General features: G+C 41.8%; 2 protein-coding genes across 11 annotated transcripts in view; both read right to left on the reverse strand.

The window, feature by feature from the left end:
- The window catches only part of LOC138612561 (contactin-1a-like), a 77,759-nt gene extending 74,209 nt beyond the window's left edge, over positions 1-3,550 (reverse strand). The window contains exon 1 of the mRNA XM_069685893.1: positions 3,503-3,550. The gene's annotated coding sequence lies outside the window, so the exon portion shown is untranslated. The remainder of the gene's footprint in view (positions 1-3,502) is intronic.
- Positions 3,551-10,284: 6,734 nt separating this feature from the next.
- LOC138612774 (neuronal cell adhesion molecule-like) overlaps positions 10,285-20,876 on the reverse strand; it is an 87,159-nt gene continuing 76,567 nt past the window's right edge. For 5 of the 10 annotated variants that reach the window (XM_069686210.1, XM_069686207.1, XM_069686206.1 and 2 more), the window contains 6 exons: positions 19,079-19,138; positions 18,702-18,821; positions 16,667-16,828; positions 15,849-15,980; positions 15,559-15,637; positions 10,285-12,330 (listed from right to left, as the gene is read on the reverse strand). In XM_069686210.1, coding sequence (XP_069542311.1) covers positions 12,084-12,330; positions 15,559-15,637; positions 15,849-15,980; positions 16,667-16,828; positions 18,702-18,821; positions 19,079-19,138 — 800 coding nt within the window. In that variant the 3' untranslated portion in view covers positions 10,285-12,083. Of the gene's footprint in view, positions 12,331-15,558; positions 15,638-15,848; positions 15,981-16,666; positions 16,829-18,701; positions 18,822-19,078; positions 19,139-19,584; positions 19,630-20,876 lie in introns of all 10 variants that reach the window. The other 5 variants (XM_069686212.1, XM_069686211.1, XM_069686213.1 and 2 more) reach the window with 4 other exon arrangements.

A 20,876-nucleotide genomic window follows, 5' to 3' on the forward strand; every position in this document is an offset into this window, starting at 1 on the left:
GTGACTGATGTGAGGGGAGAGTCCTGTACGTATAAAACAATGTAGGGTGATTAAGAGATACATCTGGCTACTAGTGTTGGTAGCTGCATTAAGGCTGCAAAAAGGGATTAAGTTTGATACCAAATAATCTGACCTATTTTCTGGATTAATCGTTTACACTATATAATATCTAAAATGCTGTCACAGTCCAATATAACCTCTAATATAAGCTCTAACCTGACTATTGCTCTATTTTCTGCCTCTTGGATTTACAAAGCAAACAAGTGTCACTGTTTAACAAAACTGTTAAATACCTCAAAGCCTCACAGAGGAGTTAACGACATTTAAAGCTTGAACATATTAAATGGTTAATCAACAAGTGTGATACCAGTGAACTGTGCCTGTGAGTTCTTCCCACTTAGCTGAGCCCCTCCACATAGGATCTATAGGGTCATGTGCACACACAGAGCAGAGAGCAGTCCACAGTGGGAGAATCAATGGCAGGCCGAGTGCAAACTGCATTCAGACGGCCAGGGATGGCAGATGGGGACTGAGGCCCTTTCTCCTCCACAGGCATGAACAGAAGCGAGGTCTGTCTCCAGGCAAACACAGAAGACGTCACGTCTCTGCCTCACTGCCGTACCATTAGTGGAGCTCGCTATTGATTGCCTGCGCGTAAATTGCTGAGCAATTTAAAGGAAGCATCAAGACGAGCAACATCGCATGTTTTGTCAGCAGGACAGAGCGAAGCACTTGTGCAGGCAGTGAAGACAGTTACCGCAATAAAGGCTGGTGTGTGTGTGGATGTGTGTTTCAGCACACAAATGTTCACATGCTTATAGGCTGTCTCGTCCTGCTATATCCTCGACTACCAAATTCACTATAACAATGAAACAGGTCTGTTGGAGGTGTTATCTCCTGCGTGACTGACTGCATTCAGTGAGACAGAACAAACAGCACCTAATATACTAGCCCCTTTTCTGCCGCATGCCAACACTGCCAATCAGTTTGGAATGTTTTCAAAATCAAGCACAAAATCTAACTTCATCTCTTCAGTAAATGCTTTGACTCATTGCCCAAGAATTTGTCGCCCAAGGCTTGGAAGGGCATCTGGACACAAATCTAATCTCCTAAAAATACCTTAATCTTATGTGGCAAAAATCCAAGGATCTATTTTTGGCCCCAAAATCATGCTTAAATAAAGACATTAGTGCTTAAAGGACAAGGGGAAGTGGTTAAAAAGAACATTGTTTGACTGAATATAAAAAACTCTTCATGCACTTGACAGACTTGTAGTAAAAATCCATACACTACATGAGTAGAAGCGTCCTCTCTCAGCCTTGTATTCATGTGCTTGAGTTACATTCTGACTGAAGTGAAGTTAAGATGGGAAGGTTGAAGACAGCTCGATTTTCTGCTTCAGGTGAGGTGAGCCTGTCCATCTCAATACATGACAGACGTGTGCGAGTGGAGCGTCAAACCAAAGGAAATGTAAGGGCACGGCTATGTTGATTCATTTGACTGTGACACTAATGAAGGCTGAGGCTGTACCCTTCAAATCCATCACAGAACAGCCATATCTTGCAGGGTTGTGTGTTATGTAAAGAGTTCCTTGTCATGCAGGCGAGGCAGGCTGTTGCAGCCCTACAGCCAATTTGCAGGCAGGGAGCAGCTTATTACAAAATTCAGAACTCTATATCCAGACCTATTACGTTGCAGAGCAAAAATAAATGTGAGGTGATGCTTTGGCACATAGTAGGTTAGCCTACTTCTGAGGAGAGTAAATTCATTCACCTAGCATGAAGGAGAGGGTCTGCATGTCCTCGGGGTGTACACAGGACAGCACAGGATGCATTAGCAGCACACAAGCTTACAAGATTCATAAAGTGCTCCACCTGACAGGCGGCAGTGGAATCCCTCTGACATTTTGTGCCGAACACACAGAGAAGAATCTCACACATGCAATGCAAGAGAAAAGACAACATATAGGAGTGCAATGAGCAGAAATAGGTCAGAGATCTATTGACGGGTCATGAGAATATATACATATTGTTATATTGGATGAGAAAAATGCGGGGGATTCATGCCCCACAGTAACATCTTTGAGGTATAAAATGAATATGGTCATTTTAAAACTAATAATCCAAATGACCAAGTGCTGATGCAGTCAGCTCTGCCCATCACAAACTCATAACAACAGCAAAAGTGTGAATATCAAACCAATATGAATCAATCAATAGGCCCATTAGGGATCATAATTCCCTTCTAGTTTGTTGTTATTGATTACACCATAAATCACAATTACAAGCTCATTACACCACAATGGAAAGCTGTGTGGTTTAAATGATGATGCGCTGCCTATTGCAAGGAACCATCCTCAAAGCAATGCACTCGATGCCATTATTGAACATTGTGAAAACTATTAAGATGCCTTATCAAAATATCAACCTTAGGATAGAGCAGTCATGAAGGAAAACATACTGAGTTGCAGACAGACTTTAGCATGCAACTTATTCATGGTGACCCGAGCCACTGCAGACTATCTCATAGCTGATTAATCATTTTACTGAGGTAGTATTGAAAAAACTAAAAGACTCACATCTTTGCAGTTTAACCTGTATCAGGGCATAGCTGCACGATTAATGTGACAGAAGCCTCCATCATCTCTTTTCACTATGAATATTAAAAATTTAACTCCTCATCATTTTACTACATGACGTGGAAGACCTCAGACCTTAATTTGACAACATGTACCATGATCAGTTTGTCCACTTCACTGAAGCCTAGTCTGGTGAGTCAGGACGCGCCCATGACACCTTCTCCAGCACCTGACATCCTGACAGAACAACCCTGCAATGGGCCATTACTGAAAGGCTCAATCTTCCGGTTAAGATGACAGAGCCGAATAATACGACTAAATCAAAGGCGGCACTGACACGAGGACATGCGTTTTAGTTCCGCCACAGATCAAAGTGTTTACAGTCGTCGGGTGCTTCCTAATCTCTTGGCTATAAGACAGGCGGCAGTTTGAATCATCGGTATGTGCGGCGCTATAAGGATATGGCCTCCGGCGTGGTCTAATTAATAATGAATTCAATAATTAGACTTATTTCTTTCAAGCAGGTGTTATATGTAGACCTGAAGCATATCACAACATCCTTACATCTGCTCTGCGCATCGATTATTTTTTGGGAGGGAAGTGTATGCCAGGATGTGCAGCAGCTCATGTAACAGCATCATCCCCACCACGCCACCTTAAGTCCGATATTGCACACACGGTATCTCTTGTATCTGTATCTACGACACAAAAATGTAAAATGCAGGTTCTTCCTATACAAATCGTTTACAATTGTGGCTGCATTGCAGAGGGCTGCATAAGCTCCATTCCATCCTCGCATCCCACTCAGTCTGTTGTAAACAACACTGATTTCCCAGCTGTCAAAATGCAGCGCCCGGCTTCTCTGCAAATTATGCCAAAACCGTAATTTATAACTCTAGTGCCCGGTGCTCCCCGTGTCCTTACCTCTCGAAGCGGGCAAATGCGTCCGTCCGTGTGTCCTTCACGATGCTCACGCCTGCTCAGCACCGCATCGCCCGGCGCTCAAGAGCGGGGAGAGAAACTGACAGAGCAGCGGTCCTGTCCCCGTGGGTTGGATGAGGGGTTACGACTGTCACCTGAGGGGGGCGCTGGACCTGCTTCTAAACAGGACAGAGAAGTGGCTCCCACAGTGGTGTCTGGGTTCCTCCTGAGCTCCATCATAGGTCCCTCAATCCTCAGCAGAACACGAGGATGACCTGGGGAACATTTTGTGTATGCTTATATAACTAGGTTAAACACATTACAATTAACGTAAAGACCCATATCGTGTGTGGCTCATAGAGTAACATCATAGTTACCTTCAGTCCATTACAGGTTAAAATTATTTATCTTAAGACATATTACGTTTCATTAAAATATGACATTGTAACGGGGACTTACAGTGAAAACTTTAAGCATTACATATTTTCATCAGCATTGACTTCCTGTATCCCCTATTGTCAAAATCACCATAAGACTATATGCTTATTATATCAATGTATCTATATTTTTGTGGTCGTTCATTTAACATACATCATGCATTTGATCATGCATCCATTTATATATAATGTTATATCAAATGTCGTCGGTCACAGTCTATATCATTGACATTGTCTAATTAGATTTAATTCATATTCATATAATTAATTGTCCGTTAGCGTAAGTTTCCTAACATACTGAAAACTTATGGCTACATTCATGAGCAACCGCAGGCAGCCAACGTTTCCTAGCAACTGAGATCAGCTGTGAACGGAATTGAGCTAACGCCAGACTAGGTTAGCCAGCATTAGCAAGATGGCCGGCTAGCGTTAACATTAGCTTTCTTAATTTTTCCTTGTCAGTACTAGCAGGAGCAGACGCTTGGACAAGTGAAATTAGAGCTGAATCGCTTTTTGCCACCGTGGGGTAGGAAAAAGCTTAAAAAACACAAGCTACACGACCTCAAAAAACGGCCTGTTCGCAAACAGTTGCCTACATTGTAATCCAGCAGTCTCGCGCGAGTACTAGCTAACATTCGAATTCACCTCCTAGCCACTTGAGGAATCACCCTCACTTCTGCTGTGGTAGTCTCGACAATACTCAACTCAACTGTGTCGTTTCACTCAAAATGTGCACGTTGGTATTGGGCAGGGAGCATACAGTTAATTCTATCAGAGCTTTGTCGCTGAAAAAGGCTGCTAATGGGAGCTGATGATAAGAGCTATTGAAACTCACCTTAACAGGAAAGTGCACTCCATAAAGTAGAAGGCAAAAGAGGCTGAAAAAGCTGGAGAGTTGAAGCTCCAACGTTGTGTTTCCCACTAATAGCCTCTAAAATATTAATGTAGGAATTTAAAACGTTTATATTATAAACACATTGGAACTAAAGTAATAAGAGGTTTGATTACATTTTCTCAAATGAGTTCAATGGCAGTTAGGTAACTTGTGCCCACAAATAATTAGCCTTTCTGTTCCTGAATTATTAGTACTTTTTCATTAGTATTTAGAATTGTACAATTGACCACATTATTAGTTTCCTGGAATGAAAAACGCAGAACATCTGTTATTCCTTAAACTGTGATGCTTTTACCTCTCCTGGCACTCTCTGCCATTCATCACCTGTCCACTAGGTGTCTTAACACATCACCTGACCAAACTCCTGCCTACCCCAGTATCACATAGTTCTCTACCAAGCTTTCACCACCGTGTGTTTCCTCAGCTTTTCCTCTTGACCTTTTATAGACCTGTCTGTGTGCCTTACTCCCTTTAGTGCTGTCTCACTGCAGTAATGCTGCTAGTAATGACTATATATTTTTTAATTTTTGCTTTAAGACTGTTTTGCCCTTCAACTTCTGCCTTAGTGTCTAGTTGAGTCATTATTCCTGACCCTGATTTTTGCAAATGTGTTTTTAACAGGACATACCTTAAGCATATCTAAATATCAAACTCTACTAAAAGGCTAATTAGGCTTGTTCACAGTTTAATATTACAATGCATAACACAGTAGCATGTGTGCATCTGGCAGCTTAAGCAAGGGACCACTTTTAGTTTAGAGAGTCCCTATACTTATCTGTAAGGGTAAAGTTTTTGTTCATTTCCGCAGCAGCAAAAGTGTCGGTGCCAGAAATTGTAGAAAAAATACAAGCAGATAAATCTATTTGCATGACTGAACACCACAAGGGGTAGATGAGAAATGAGCCTGCATGTTAACTGTCGGCCTCTTTTTCATCAGGCAAATATCAAAAGGGCACCTCTACTAATTACGACGCCTTGCCCGAGTGTCAGTCCAAACATGAGACCGTCTCAATCCCCAGGGATTAGATTTAAATCTTGGATGTAAACACCACACAGCAAATAATAATCTGCTGTGGCGGAGGCCCATAAATAATGCAGGGATCTTTGAGAAAGAGCAGGGTAGAATAAATTGAAGGACTTAGCCCCTTTAGATGAATTTGGGGGGGAAATATGAAAGAAGTACTTTTTGAATGTGATCAGACACTGACTTTACTCGAAGGTTATAGCTCTATATTCACTCGAGTGTTGATTTTTGTTCCCTAAGGCTGTTTTTACTATTCATACTTTTTATTAAAAAGAAACTTTGCTTCCTTTGTGATGGGAACTGTTGTCAATACAACAGCTTCAGCCTAGGGGGATGTATTAAAAAAATATATGTCAGTCCACAGAAAATAGCCAAGCCAAAAGGATTCAATAACACTGAGGAGATTTCAAAAACAAGCAGCATAATACAAGACCCAAAAAAGGATATTATTTTTTTTATCCAAGATCTAGGTGTATTCATGCCTCAGACAAACACTTTTTGTTCCTCTTACAACATGGAAGAGCAAATAGAGGCAGATCCTGCTGTTGAATATCACTGTTACAAGGCCGGTCTCTGGGGTGGATAAGAGGAACAGCAAACACCCTGCTGTCTGGAGGGAAGAATGGGTGGCTGTCATCTATCTGCCGTGCAGAGCAGAGGGAGGGAGATAGAGGAGGGAGGGAGGGGTGAGGGTAAATATGATTTAGCCCCAATGATCTCCATGGGGGCCCATGCAAAAGGTAAACCCCCACCCACCAAGTCCGAATACCCATGGGAAATGGTGGGGGGTGAATGGGGAATTGGAATAAATGTGTGGAAAGGGTTATAATCCAAGTGCAATTGTGATATAAAAAAAAAGGGGGAGGGGGGTTGAAAGAGAGTGTCAGATCGATAGAACAAAGCACCCTCACTTTATGTAGCATCAATCTTTGAGTGCAATGATATCTGCTACCCTGTCAACCCCACACCCATCCCCCCTCCTGAAACATTCTCAAACGCAATGTTCTTTTGGTTGCTAAAGAAATGATACTGTTTTCAGGAAGGGGTGATTTCCATCAAACAGTTGCGATTTTTCAATTTCAGGCCAAACACACCTACAATTCAAGCTCCAGCTCCATCTTGACAGATGTGTGTGTGTGTGTCCATAGAGAGTGTGTGTGTGTGTGTGTTGGCAAACCGTTCGTCAGCCATATGGAAATGTCACAGCGTAATCATAAACAATTATCCTCCCCGGCTCTCAGTGCATCAGAAAAGGGCAAATTTACATAAAAGCACAAAGGCTCTGCCACTTACATCTGAGGAACAGATGCCCTGAAGCTCAGCACACTCTTAAAAAATATCACAAACTAAATGATGGTGTTTTTCTAATACCTGCCTTTCAAACTCTTCATTCTGCTCTTACTGTGAAGCCGGGAGATGCTGAAAGATCACGTCCTTCACTTGAGGATCTGGGATGCAAATGACGCGCTTCAAAGCTTCTAGGTTGTTTGGAAACAGCGAGAACATGTTAATGATCTTTTCCTCCATTAAAAGCAGACTGGAGGTAGACATAAAGTAGCTATAGATCAATTCAAAGCAGGCTTTCTGCCCAGCAGTAAATCTAGGAGCAGGACGCGGAGGATGTGGGAATGGTTAATGGATGCTATGGCAGACGAGCAGCCGACACAGAATGAATCCACTGAGGATTGGATGAGGGATGAGACGATGGAGGGAGAGAGGGGTCTGGCGTTGAGCGGCAAGAAGGAGGGGTTGGGTGGAGTTCAGAGGGGTAATAGGGCAGCTGCTTGTTTGGCGGGAATGATCACCAATTGACAGACAAATAATGTGATTCTGTTGCCATGAAAATGAAGAACTCAGCCTCCTACAGGAAGCCTTTGTAGATGAGGATGAGGGAAGTCAACTGAGGGCCAAACAGGCTCATATGCTAACAGAAGATCTGCTGAAATGCAAGTTAATTTGGTATTGTGATTGTATAACGTAGTCCAACGTGGGGTGCAACATAAGCTATTTTTGTGGTCTCTTTCAACAGTAAGTATGCCATTAGCAGTATGAATCATGTGCCCTAGATGACCTCTCTTACAAAGAGTTAAAAAGCCTGTTGCTTTTTCAGCCATAATGTATTTGACGCACATCACTAGGTGGCAGTAAAGTCAAGAGTGAAAAATGTGTCAAATATAAACAGATTGATGAATCCTCCTCCAGTCGCTGAAGGTCATCTGGTCTTTTTTCAGCTGAAATATGATTGTTCTTCTAAGCAGCTGCAGCTCGCACTGATCCACTCATCCGTCGTAAAATTACCTTTTGATTCCGTTTGAAACAGAAAACACCAACCCTGATTCATGAGTATGTGAGGCAGCAATCCCTTTTCAATCACTGCTGTTATGAACTGCAAACAGTCCCCAAACATCTTTACCCTGGAAAAGGAATGAGTGTACCTGAATGAACAGAAGGCAAAGAGTCTCTGCCAGAGGGAGAGAGAAAGTAAATCCAAGACATGAGATACCAGCCTTCCCTGCTTCCTGACACCATTGCTGTGTGATAATGCACCAGATGGCAGGCTGCTCTCTCGCTATTACCCTGACAATATGACTGTAATGGAAGAGGAAGTGCCACAAGTGAGCGCCAAAAAGATGGAGGCCAACTGTCGTGTTCCATAAGGCCTTTCTATAGCTGCTCCACTCTAAAGGAGACTGAGGCAGGTGTAGGCAGCCATATTCAGACAAGCCTCTGCCTCTGCTAGCTGTACGGGTTAGCGTTACTATTCAGTGTATATTTGAGGATATAGGTGTACGTGCGTGGTGTCCATGGTTGTGTGTACATTTGTGCAGGGTTTTTTTTTACCTTCCCCTGTATCAGCAAGGAGCCATGGAGGTCTGAAATTGGATATTTGTTTGGCATCATTTCCGTCAGATCCTTGCAGCTCTCCAAGCATGAGCAAGAGGTGATGGTGTTGGTCCAGTGCCAAAACAAACAGGCATGCAAAAACACACACAGTGCTGGAAGGTGCCTAAGTATATTTACATCGGAGATGTGTAGTTACTTTTGGGATTAAGATTTATGCAAAAAATAATACAATAAACATCTAAAATGTAAGGCATTGCATGAGTAAAACAGTAGCTCCACCTGTTTTGTTTGTATGTATGAAGTTGTGGCCTCTATGTTTGTTCTTCACTCGTGCCCTGTCTCTCTGAAGGTAATGCAGACTTTTTATCCCAAAGTGGTGGAGAGTGTATTGACTGGGAACATCAGCCAGTGGTTTGGGAACAGCACTGGGCGTGACCAGAGAGCCCTCCAGAGGGTACTGAAGTCAGCACAGTGTACCGTGGGTACAAGACATCATTACGAGGAGGAGCATGGCCAGGACAAACATGATCACGAAGGATCCCCACCTAGCCCGACAATGGACCGTTTGAGTGGCTACAGTCTGGCCGACGCCTACACCACATCAAGACCAACACAGAGAGACTCAGGCTTCCTCATGCTGTCAGGACTGTGAACTCTGGCTGTCTCAGGTCAAACCGTAGCACCTCATAAAAAAAGACACTGTGGAATTGTGACACTAACATGTTAACTTTTTTATTTGTATTTTATATATCCGACTAAATTTATGTTTCTGAGTTATTGCGTGGCCTTGCGGTACAATCTTTGCATTTCACTGCCCATCTGGATGAGCATGTGACAAATAATAAATGTCTCTTATATTTCACAAGCTCTCAGATTTGTTGTGACCCATGTTGGAAACCACCTCACCTTTACTAATATAGCAAGTTAAATATAAACTGTTTTCAGGGTACTCAGAGACAATTTACTTAAGTTAAAATCGTCATAAAAAGCCACATACTAAAATAAACATAACACACATGAATCACATGTTAAAGCTCTTCTGAGAGGGTACCCTAATCATATATAAAGAATTTAAAACTAACCCTTCCTCCAGCGGCTTCAACACTATATAAATACTGTCACATATGCTGCTTACGCATTGAAGCATCATTTTGTTTTCAATTATGTACAATACGATTCAGGCAGAGGTTCCAATATTCTTGAAATACTTTAGCTGAGACTTCTACAGATATGTTCTGCCAGTGCTTTATGCTACTCTAGTTTTTAAATAGCATTGCATTGATAGCTTTACTTTAAAGGATGTGAGTAATTCTTTCATTACTGCTCAAAGATACACTTGCATCCAAGCCCATGAACACATCATCTCACAGAACAAAAATACATATACAGAGCATTTCCTGTTGCTGTAGGCGGCATAATTTATGTTCTGCAATGAATCATTAGGGTTATATAATGTCGCACTAAGCATACACAGACTGAATAACAGGGTTTGTGTGACTCTAATGCAACCCAGAGCTTCACCCATTCTAAAAGAAGGCAATTCATTTTCCCAGTGAAGAGTCTGAGAGCGGAAATGAAAGCAGATAATTATTTATTCATTCATTATATTTTCCAGAAGCTTGAATTTCATACTTGCACTAAAAGGAGAAACTTAAATAGAGACAAAGAAAGTATCTGTTAGTACAAATCTGTTTCTTAAATACAAAACCATCTGCAATACTGTCAGGAAAGAGCGTCAGTTTGGCAGTATGTTGGGACCGCGTCGAAATCAGAATCGCATAATTCTGTGCATTTTTCAATATTGTCGCGTTATGTATGTCGCACAATAACAAAATAATGTAACTCGCTAAGAAGCAAATCAGAGCTCAATTGTATACAGTATGCACTTTTCTGTCCATTGGGTTACAGTACAATTTACACTGTGCACAGCAAGAAAAAACTGAATATATATTTATATATTCTCTACAAGGTCTCTATATTTAATACAGCCCTATCAACAAGTTAAACCATATCATGCACAATATTGCCTCTTAGGCTGCCGTATAAGCCGCGTGTCCCTGTACAATCAATTAATGTATTTACAAATTCAACAAATATTCTACACGTCTTTAAAAAAAAAAAAACTTGATGCAAGTTAAGAGAAAAGAAATCTTGATCCCATCCAAAGGCCCTCAAGTGTGGTTAGTATAAGTGAACAATGTTTGCCTAAAAGGAACTGGATAATGTAAAGTATCCACACACACTCACAGATGCTCTTACATTCACACACTGCAGGAATACAATCAGGTACTGTACATAACGACTGCAGACTCTGAAAATGTACAAGACGTAGTTGTAATGATTTTTTCGTCTGATCCAGTTTGGGTGCGTTTAGCTCCTTGGAGGAATCAAAGCCGGTCCTGTGTCTCAAGGCATTGGGAGGTGCGTTTAAAAAAAGATGACAAGAGTACATGAATTATTCCTCCCGCTAAAGAGTCCTCTTCTCAAGCTCCTCTTATCCATCCTCCAATGTGACGTCCATATTCCTACTTCTGTCTCTGTTCCAGCCTCTGAACTCTGATGAGGAGCGACTTCAGAGTTGATTCAAAAAGGCACTACCTTCTGAAGACGCACCGCAGGGACCGGGGCGAGCTGTAATATCCTCCGTGCCCCCCCTCCCCTGCTTGCTTTCAGCTCAATAAGAGGAGGTTGCATGCAGGGCAAAGGTTATGAGGTCGAATGACATGCCATGCAGCATTTTCGGCCTCCTCCTTCACGGTGCAGGTGGATCATTCAACAGAGAGGTGACAGATGAGGATGTGTCAAAGCAGCGGTGTCATGCATGCTGTGTGCTCTGCTCCCAATATTCAGTTTACAGGTAGTTCACTTTATATATATACACATGGGTTATGTACATGATCTGCCTTGTGCACTGGTAATGTTTAATGGAATTACATGAAGGGATTATATTATTAAATACAGATTCCTGTACAAGCTTCTGTGTTGGGAAAAATACATGGAGTAATAGTCATTTACTGTAGACATGATTACTATTTGAACATAGTAGATAATATAATAAGCAAAAACAAATATAGTTCAGACGAGCACTGCATAGTCCGTAAGAGATTTGTGGTAAGAATGCCACTCATGTTAATATCAAAGTGTTAATTAATATATGGATTTAGATCATATCAGGTATTTCATGCACAGGTAAAATCAAATGTCAGGATGAGCTACTTCCTACGTCCTTCCTGATGCTGCTTGGTATATATGGTGAGCACAAAAAAGAAAACATAAACGTCTTTGATGAGTTGTGTGTTGTTGCGTGTGGGATGGAGATGTGATCATAAAGCCAAGCAGTGTTGGGATATGGGGTCAAGCAGTCACATCATATGTCTGCGAGGGCTACACGAAAGAGTTCAAGGAGTTCATGGCATTAATCGGGGACGGGGCCTCGGAGCTCTCGTGGCCCTCAGCAGTCTCCCTGCTGACACTCTTTCCACTATACTGTCCGATAAACGAGCCGTCCTCGTTGAACTGTCCGTCTCCTCCTTCCCCGTAGTCAACTAAACTGTCGTCACTGTCGTCTCTCTTAACTGTCCCATTAGACGGCGTGCGGCTCCCTTTTAACGGTTTATGGTCCTCATTGTCACTGAAGGAGAAAATAACATGCAGGTGTTACAGGTGAGATGGTGTGACAGATGCAACAAGGAGATTAGTGATCACTTTTTTTAGATGGAGCTCTCAAATTTTACCGCATTATTGTCCAAGTTTGGCTGGTAGTGGTAAAGGTTGTTCCAGATCAAAAAGAAGTTATCTTTCTTTCTTTGAGTCATTAGTCGGCATCTTTCATTACTATGCAGCAGTGAACATTTGTGCCCACTGCACAAGAGGAAGATTTGAATTTGGTTTGCTCCATGTCTAAAAAACGACAGCTATGAATGATTAGTTGGTTTCCTTCAGGCAACAGGGGAATAAAGCTCAAGCAACCAAACCCTGTTCAAATTCCCCCTGAAACCAAACATGAAGTGGTAAATGTTGTTTGACAAAAGCATTTCCCCCCCCCCAAGGACAGAGGTTGTGATGAACAACAGAAAAATTCAAGGCAATGATGTGAATAAAACTTGGAAAGCAAGGTTTCAGCCAAACATCCCCCAAAGCAAGCATGAGAATAATCACAGATTTGCAAAATGCATGAAAAATCTGCAAAGAAAGCTTTCTTTGGATATCAGAGAGTCGAAAACATTCCACATATATGAGTTGAACATCGATGAGATAAGATCACAAAGCCGTCATAATGCTGGAATTCAAATTTAAATAGCACAGATATTTATCAGCATGCAAAAAGCTTTTTCAGGGATGAAAGTAGCACAGTAAAAACACACGACTGAACAGTCTCTGCGCTCTGTACATGATGAAGGCTTTATGACCAAATGTTAAGCTGGATGACAACAGTAAAAAAAAAAAAATATTACAAAGCGAGCTTTTTTTCTCCACCGTGACTCGTCTACTCGCTGACCCTCCTCACATGCCAGATTTACAGGATGACCCCCCCACACACACACCATCATCACCCTTACCTTTCCTGAGACCCACACCCCTGCGATCAGACGAGGAGATCCAGCTGAGATCCCACACAACACAAAAGTCACACTAACAGGCACATACGCCGTGTACTGTACAGATGTAGTCTGAACCTACAGTTTGCTCTCCTGCAGTCAAACAACAACAGGTGAGTTGAGTCATCTTATGCCTCTTTATTGACATACTGTAAGATTCCAGCTGAGCTTAATGAAACAGCATGGATAGAAAGTATACTCTCACAAAGGCACTATAATATTTGTACACTTTGCCTTGTGATTTATTGTCTACTGTGTTCTTTGAGTCTGTTGGATAGATTCCCCTGCAGTGTAAATAGTTCCACAAACATGAGTTACAAAAGATAAGTCTGGTGATATTGAACATTTCTCTGGATGTCAACAAATCTGTGAAAAGACCAAAAACTAACGATGAATTAGTCATTATAATAGTATTAACTGAGCTTCTCAAGGCTGCCAAACATTATTCCTCTATGCCATTGAAACTATAAAAAGAACACACATCAAAGAGCCAGATTGTTGCACTGGCCAACATGATGCTTCAACAATGGACATGGGAACTGTAGTTTATTTTCAGTAAATGCCATAAACTCCATCCTGCTGCCTTAGTCCACCTTTGAAAATAGTCCCAAATAAACACACATATTACATTTAATAAAGACTACAGTACTCCAATATTAAAGGAAATATATAGCCTTTTTTTTTTTAGAAAATTAAAGTATTATATATCATTATATTTTTGCCATGTTTTAAAGGATTTAAGTCTTTGGCTTAATTTAGAGAGAACTCAATGATTTTGTTGTATTTAAAGCTCCTGTGAGAAACTTATGGTTTGTGTTGACTTTGGCGCCCCCTGTGGACAAAGCCGTACCTCTTATCTCTTTGCTGATTTTGTCCTGTACATGCTTAAGTGGTGGTTTTTAACAAAATGTATCTTTAACACTCATATGTATCACTCACTTTAAATTTTTGCCCTGGAAAATGTAAACAAATGCAGCGTGCAGTTAAACGCTTCGCCTGACACCTCCCCCCCGCCAGCGGTTTTAACATTAAAAATAATCAATCTTGTGTCTGATGGCCTGGTTTGCTTTTGTAGCTCATAAAGAGTAATCAGAATTAATTTCAGTCTGTTTCATAACCAGTGAAAAACTCCTCACAGGAGCTTTAAAGAAATTGTTGACTATAATAAAAAGAACAATATCACCAGCCTTATCCTTTAAGAGTTATTACTGTTAAAGAATGGCTACTGGCCTGTTATAAACTGCATTAACCAGCTGTTGAACAATGATGATTGCTTCCCTCAAACATGCTGATGATTTCATATAATATCCATATGCATCTATATACTGTATATCTATATATAAACAATAATTCCATTCAACACATTATTGCCTAGAGAGCAAATGTTCAGATATCAGACCTGCACACCATGCATATCACATATAATATATAGATATATATCGATATGTATTTGTCTTAGAATAAAATCCATAGAGCAGATTTATGTATACATAATACAAAAAGGAATATAAAATATAAAAGCAAGACCATCTTATAAATTGACTTATAAAAAACAATTCAAAAATGCTAGCTATACAGAAGTAAAGTGCTTTTTTTTTAAATTCTGCGTGCGATTGGAGAAGCAGCCTAGAAAGAGGATGCTAACAAGCATAGCTGGATAAATGCTGTAAGTTAACAATGATGATCGTTTCAGTTATTTTCAGGCCTATGAGGGTTGTGGATATCAGTAGCAATACACTAGGCAAAGTGTTAATACTATGTAGACTGTACACAGGATGTATATGAGTAGCTTATTATTTTGAAAGGGATTCAATGATTGGGGTCAGTTTAGGATGTGTTGCAAATTAATCTAGCTTATATATTTTTCCTGACAGTCTCATTTTAAAACCCCCAAATCCCTTAAACCTGAAGAATCCTGCTTCTCAAATGACACCACAATGTCATATCAAGCACACGCACAGTAAGAGTCCAACACAAGTAGCATCCAGGACGTCCCAGAACCCAGGACGAAAAAAAATGTTGTGCTTCAGGGTGGTAGAAGTTCAGATGAGGGGCCCGTCTCCGTCTTATTGTTTTGAATTTCTCTTATTGGTGATCCTGGGTCAGTTATTGGTCAGCTGTAAAGGTTGAGAGGAAGGAGGGGGTGCAGAGCTCCAGCCCAGCCAGAGAGAGCAGATCTGGGCAGAAAGCATGGACGGGGCAAGGGTTGATGGGTAAAAAGGGGCTCTGTGGGCTCCAGAGGCCGGAGCACTTTCTCTCACCTGTATTCCCCAAAAGTACAGTCATCGTCTTTCATGGGCTGGAACTCTGGGTCCGTGTGTGCGTCCTCCTTCTCTTTGACTGGTGAGACAAGAGGAAGACTTCAGAAAATGCACTTTGTGACGTCACAGAGTGCAGCGTGTAGAAAAAACTGTGTGAAACATAGCCTGTCTTAAAATTTAAAACAGCATAATACCCCCTCTTTAAACTGTGGGCTTATATTTATGTGTGCGTTTATATGAGGGGATGTGCACAGTATGTTCGTGGTGGCGTTTGTGCTAATACTACTCACCGGGGTATTTGCCTCCTTTATTCCTCTGGATGAAGCAGATAATGAGGAGGATCAGGATGAGCAGAGCGATGGCACACATGAGGCCAATGAACCATCCCTGCGTGGCGATGTCCACCTGTCTGCTCGCCACAGCTGGCCGGAGGAAGAGAGGAACATTTATTTGACATTCATGACTGGATGATCTTTTTGTTGTGGTACGGGGAAACAATTATCTATAATTACGTGCTAAAACAAACAAGTTTAACAGGTAATTCTCAGTACGTGCTTGTTAGAGGTTTCAGTTCATGAGTGGATCACGTTTGCTTTTTGTTACAGAGAAAGACACCTGTCACGTTAGACGAGTTAGAAATCTGCTAGATCAGGCTAATGGTGACTTGAAAGCATTATTGAGAGCACATTAGTACACAATGTAGGAAATCAATACTCCTCTCACAAGTTCGCACAAAGACACACAGATTACACACATACACACACATACAGGACACGCAGGTTTACTGTGGGTGATATTAGGTTGGATATTGTACCACTAAATGTGTTTCATGTAAACTTCTATATGAGAATGATTGACTTTGTCTAATAATCAGCTCTACAGGACTGACGCTGAAATGTAGCCACACGATCATGCACGCAGCTAATCACTGTCTCTATATCACTACAGTACATGCCCGGCATACAGAGCAACCACAACACATCTGTTAAACCCATGCTCGACTGGATTATAATTACACAACGCCACAAACTACAACAAATTCTACACACGACACAGTGCAAGGCCAGGCCAGACCACGGTGGAGGCGACCGCCCGGGAGCTGCCTCACCTGGGACCCTGACCAACAGCTCCCGAGAGAGGTGGAGCGGCTGGTCGTGGTGACCCTTGGCCACCAAACGCACTTTATAGGAGAGGCCCCCCTTTAAGCCCTTCAGCACAACGTTCTGAGAGCCGTTCACAAGCTCTTTCTGCCACTCCTCTTCACCTTCACCTGCAGGAGGGACGTTCATGGAGAGAAGTATGTTTCAGGGAAAAACGTGGGTCATGGAGTTCATGATATGATGGGAATGAATTACTTAAGTAATGAAATCTGCTACGGTATTACTCTGCAGGAAATGCGGTCTACATTAGATTTAACTTGTCGATATTTTAGTCTATAAATGAATGATAAATGTGGCCCTGGACGCTCAACGCACTGCAACTTAAGAAAACAAAAGCACAAAACAAAAAAGAGGTACAAACTTATTAGTGATTTATTGTCCCAAAGAAACAATATTGTGATATTTAATGTGTTTCTATATTTGGTTAAAGTGCTAATCTCGAAGATTTCATAAACGGTAATTGCAAGAACACTTCCCAGATATCCAGACAGTGTCTCATTTGTGACGTCCACGGTTGGCTCCGGTTGTAACTCTTGATTTTCCTCGCTGACGGTCGCTTTCCTTTTTAGACTGTTTGCCTTCATCTGAGCGTCGAATTTGTTTCTTTTTCTTTGGATGTTCACTTATTTTTGAAGTTGTATCTGTAGTCATCGATCTTTTCTTTGTTTGTTCAGCCATAGTAGATTACTGTTTACTCGCAACACTTGCAGAGACCGGAAAAGCAGCGGCTTAGCTCTGCCTACCCTCTCTGGAAGGCCAACCACTGCTGGCTGATGGAAAACGCGTCACTAACTGGGCGCCACTTGTGATTTTTTCTGCGAAAGTCGCACTCAGTCGCTTTTATCAGTGGGCCAAAGGCTCAATCACCATTGTGTTACCTCATTCCGTGATAGATAGTGACTTAACAGAGATTTATTTAAATGAAAATCTTCGAGATTATTACTTGGTAGCATTTTCTGGCTATGCTAGCAGCAGCATTGCTAATGCTCAGTTCATTGGTCTACCACTGGTCAGACCTCGAGTGAAATATCAGATCTTTACTAAATGTACTTCAATGAAAGTTTGACATTCATTGCATCGACATGATGAATCTTACTTTGGTGCTCCTCTGACTTGACATTTTCAGCTAAATATCTCACCTGTTGGATGGACTGCCATGACATGTGTTAGGTTTGATTTTCTAATATTTTCTATGTATGTAAAATACCTGTACTGATAATTACTTTTCAATCGACATCAGCTGTGTTATGTGTATATTGCTTTTTAGTAGTGTTAGCAAGCTAGTGTGCAAAGTTAGCTAAGATGATGATCGTCAAATCATCTACTAAACAGCATGTTTATCTAGTGCCTTAAGAAAAAAAACATGGCTGTTGACTCTTATTTTTGTAAATCGGTGTAATCTTTTCTTTATTTGTTTTTGTCTATTTGGTTTTGTGTGTTTTCTTAAGTTGCAGTGCGCTGATCTCTCAGGGGGCATCATGAATCTACATGTTGTGATGACATAACTACGCCTGATGAGCACAGGATTATGTTTTTGATAAAGACATTATCTAAACTACCGGGATCTATGATTATGATATTCTCTAATTGTATCTATTAAACAGTAGGTGTGACAGAGTCATCCCACAACATCACAGGGTTTTTTCATCCTCACTGCAGGTGGATAGAAACAACGGAGAGCGCTTCAGTCAAAATCAATTGGCATCAGAAGAATGTTTGTGTTGCTCTTTATGATGTTTGTCTGCACGAGTTCCAGCGTGATTGCTGAGGGAGATGCACGTAACTCCAGTCAATTACAGCAACGGGAAACTAGCAATCCAATCGCAGACAGCTTTGTTTATCACATCTGGCTCCACGTTGGCAGGACCCAGCATCGACATGGCTGCCAATATTTCTATTCACCTGCACGAGCCAATAATGAAGTAGGAGTCTCTTGTCACCTATGTGTGGATCGGACAGAAACAGAGGTGTTGCTTTGCTTACTGTTTTCTAATTTGTATTCTACATAAACGTTTTTCTCCGGCCCCCAGTACTCCCAACTGATCAGGGCCCCGTCCTCTCCCATCGAGGAGTTAACGCTCCCAAAAGGACTCGCAGGCAGCGCTGAGCACACAAGAGAAAAGACAACCCATCAAGATCGGTCTGTTGGACAAAGGACAATCCAATAACTGGCAATCAATTGCTGTGATTTAATTACATTCCCATTAAACATCTTAGCATCACTGAAATCACTGACCCTCTTAGCCTTACACAATAGCAACTCAAATGGGAAAACTATGCCAGCCAACAGAAGAAAACACAAAGCCGATCGTATAACACGTCAGGCATGTAGTGCACTATGATCACAGCAGCATCTGTACCATTGTTGGGGGGGTGGCGAGGAGGAGACCGTGCAATGGGATGAGAGGTTTGGATGCTTCCTGTAAACAACACGGAGAGGGTAAAGACGGCACCACAAAACCACACACACACACACAGACGCACACACTTTCCACAGGCAGGGACACCACAGACACTGAAGTCGTTGCACACAGTGGCCACAGTTCATCGGCATGCCAGGCAAACTCTCGCCATGCAGTGTGAAGCGGGGTCAAAGTCGCCGAAGGCACAGCAACAAAAAGAAGCAGCGAGAGCTTTGAAAAGACTCGTCTACTTTTATCACATGGCTTTAAAAAGGCAAACGTCACACAGCATCTTTATCTGCGTGGCTTTGAACTTTCCATAGCTTTGAACTCGGCGGAGCATTATGGTGGGCCGCAGGATTTGATAGAGACGAGGGGAAATTGCTTAAAGACGGGGGATGCATGCTAGCGGCGGGTTTTGAAGCTATGGCTGTATCTTTAAAAACATGCAGCAGTGTAGATACCACCGGCACCGGTGCCCACATCTACGTCAAGCTGTGATATTAGAGCTTTTAGAGAGAAACAGGACACAGAGAAACAACAGGACATGGGTCACTATGAGACGACCCCCCCCTCATCTATGTCACTTTATGTAGCAGTAACAGAAAGACATTTATGTGGTCATGCTGTGTAATGTAAGAGACGATGGGCCCGAGGTTTTATAACAGCATGGGTCACCTTGTGTAACAATGCAACTGGATCACACTCATGTTCCACTAAACACGGACAAGGATGAGAGTTCATGTACATCATGCTATAACAATGCTACAAATAAAAGGTAATGCTATGGAATAGTGTCCATTATATATTAAAAATTGTACACAGACTAACAAGGAACATTTCACAAACACAAAACACATGATAATGTTCTTCTGTAACTTTTGTCACGTTTGACAGAAAACATGAAAAACAAAAAAAAACTAATTGTCTGATTCCCTACACGGTCATATCCAACCAGTGTGAGCTGCAGTATGAGTCCATCTAAATTTAAAACACTTCCCACGACGTTTTTGGCTAGTTTGCCTTCATCAGATAGCGTCAGAGGCTGGTTCAGATTTAAGGTCATTATCAGTGAGAGGCGAGCGGGCAGGTAGGGAGGCGTGGGCAATCTGACAGGCGGAGTGACAAGCGGGCGCAATCCTGTGAAATAGTTGCAGTCGTGCTCGTGTCACGCACACGCCTGTTCTCTGCCAGAGTTGAAAGTTCTTTAACTTTTTTCTACGCGACGCGCAGCAGTAACCACAAAAAGCACAACGGATGAGAGACTGATCCTTGCTGTATGTGATCTCCTGGAGATATATAACAGTTACCGGGACATAAACAGGAGGGCCTTTGCATGGCAGAAGAATCGGCGCAAGACTGGATGCATCAGGCAACGTAATGTTAGTTTTAACTTAAGCCAGGCTACATTAGTTGGTAACGCTTTAGTTACAACTATGCAAATTTAGCTAGTTGTTATAGCCTATAGAGAAAATACAGTTGAACCGGCAGGGATACAGTAGTGCACTGAAGCCGTTTCCATGGTTACCACGCGTAGAGCGCCTGGCGTTTACCTGCAGAGCGCTTATGTGCCTGTCTATTTACACGAGGAGCGAAGTAACACCCCGAGATCCAAGCGGGTACGCAGGCAGTGTCGCCCCCCGTCTGAAAAGACTTTAACTTATACAGTCTACAATTTATGTAGATAATTAACAGATAAAATCAGATAAGATCCTGTTTTTAAAAATACTTTTGTACATACTGTACGTGTTATCGA

The sequence above is a fragment of the Semicossyphus pulcher genome, unplaced genomic scaffold (assembly GCF_022749685.1).
Source record: "Semicossyphus pulcher isolate SPU_LCO1_2020_fin unplaced genomic scaffold, fSemPul1.0.p SCAF_8, whole genome shotgun sequence".
Taxonomy (NCBI): Eukaryota; Metazoa; Chordata; class Actinopteri; order Labriformes; family Labridae; genus Semicossyphus; species Semicossyphus pulcher.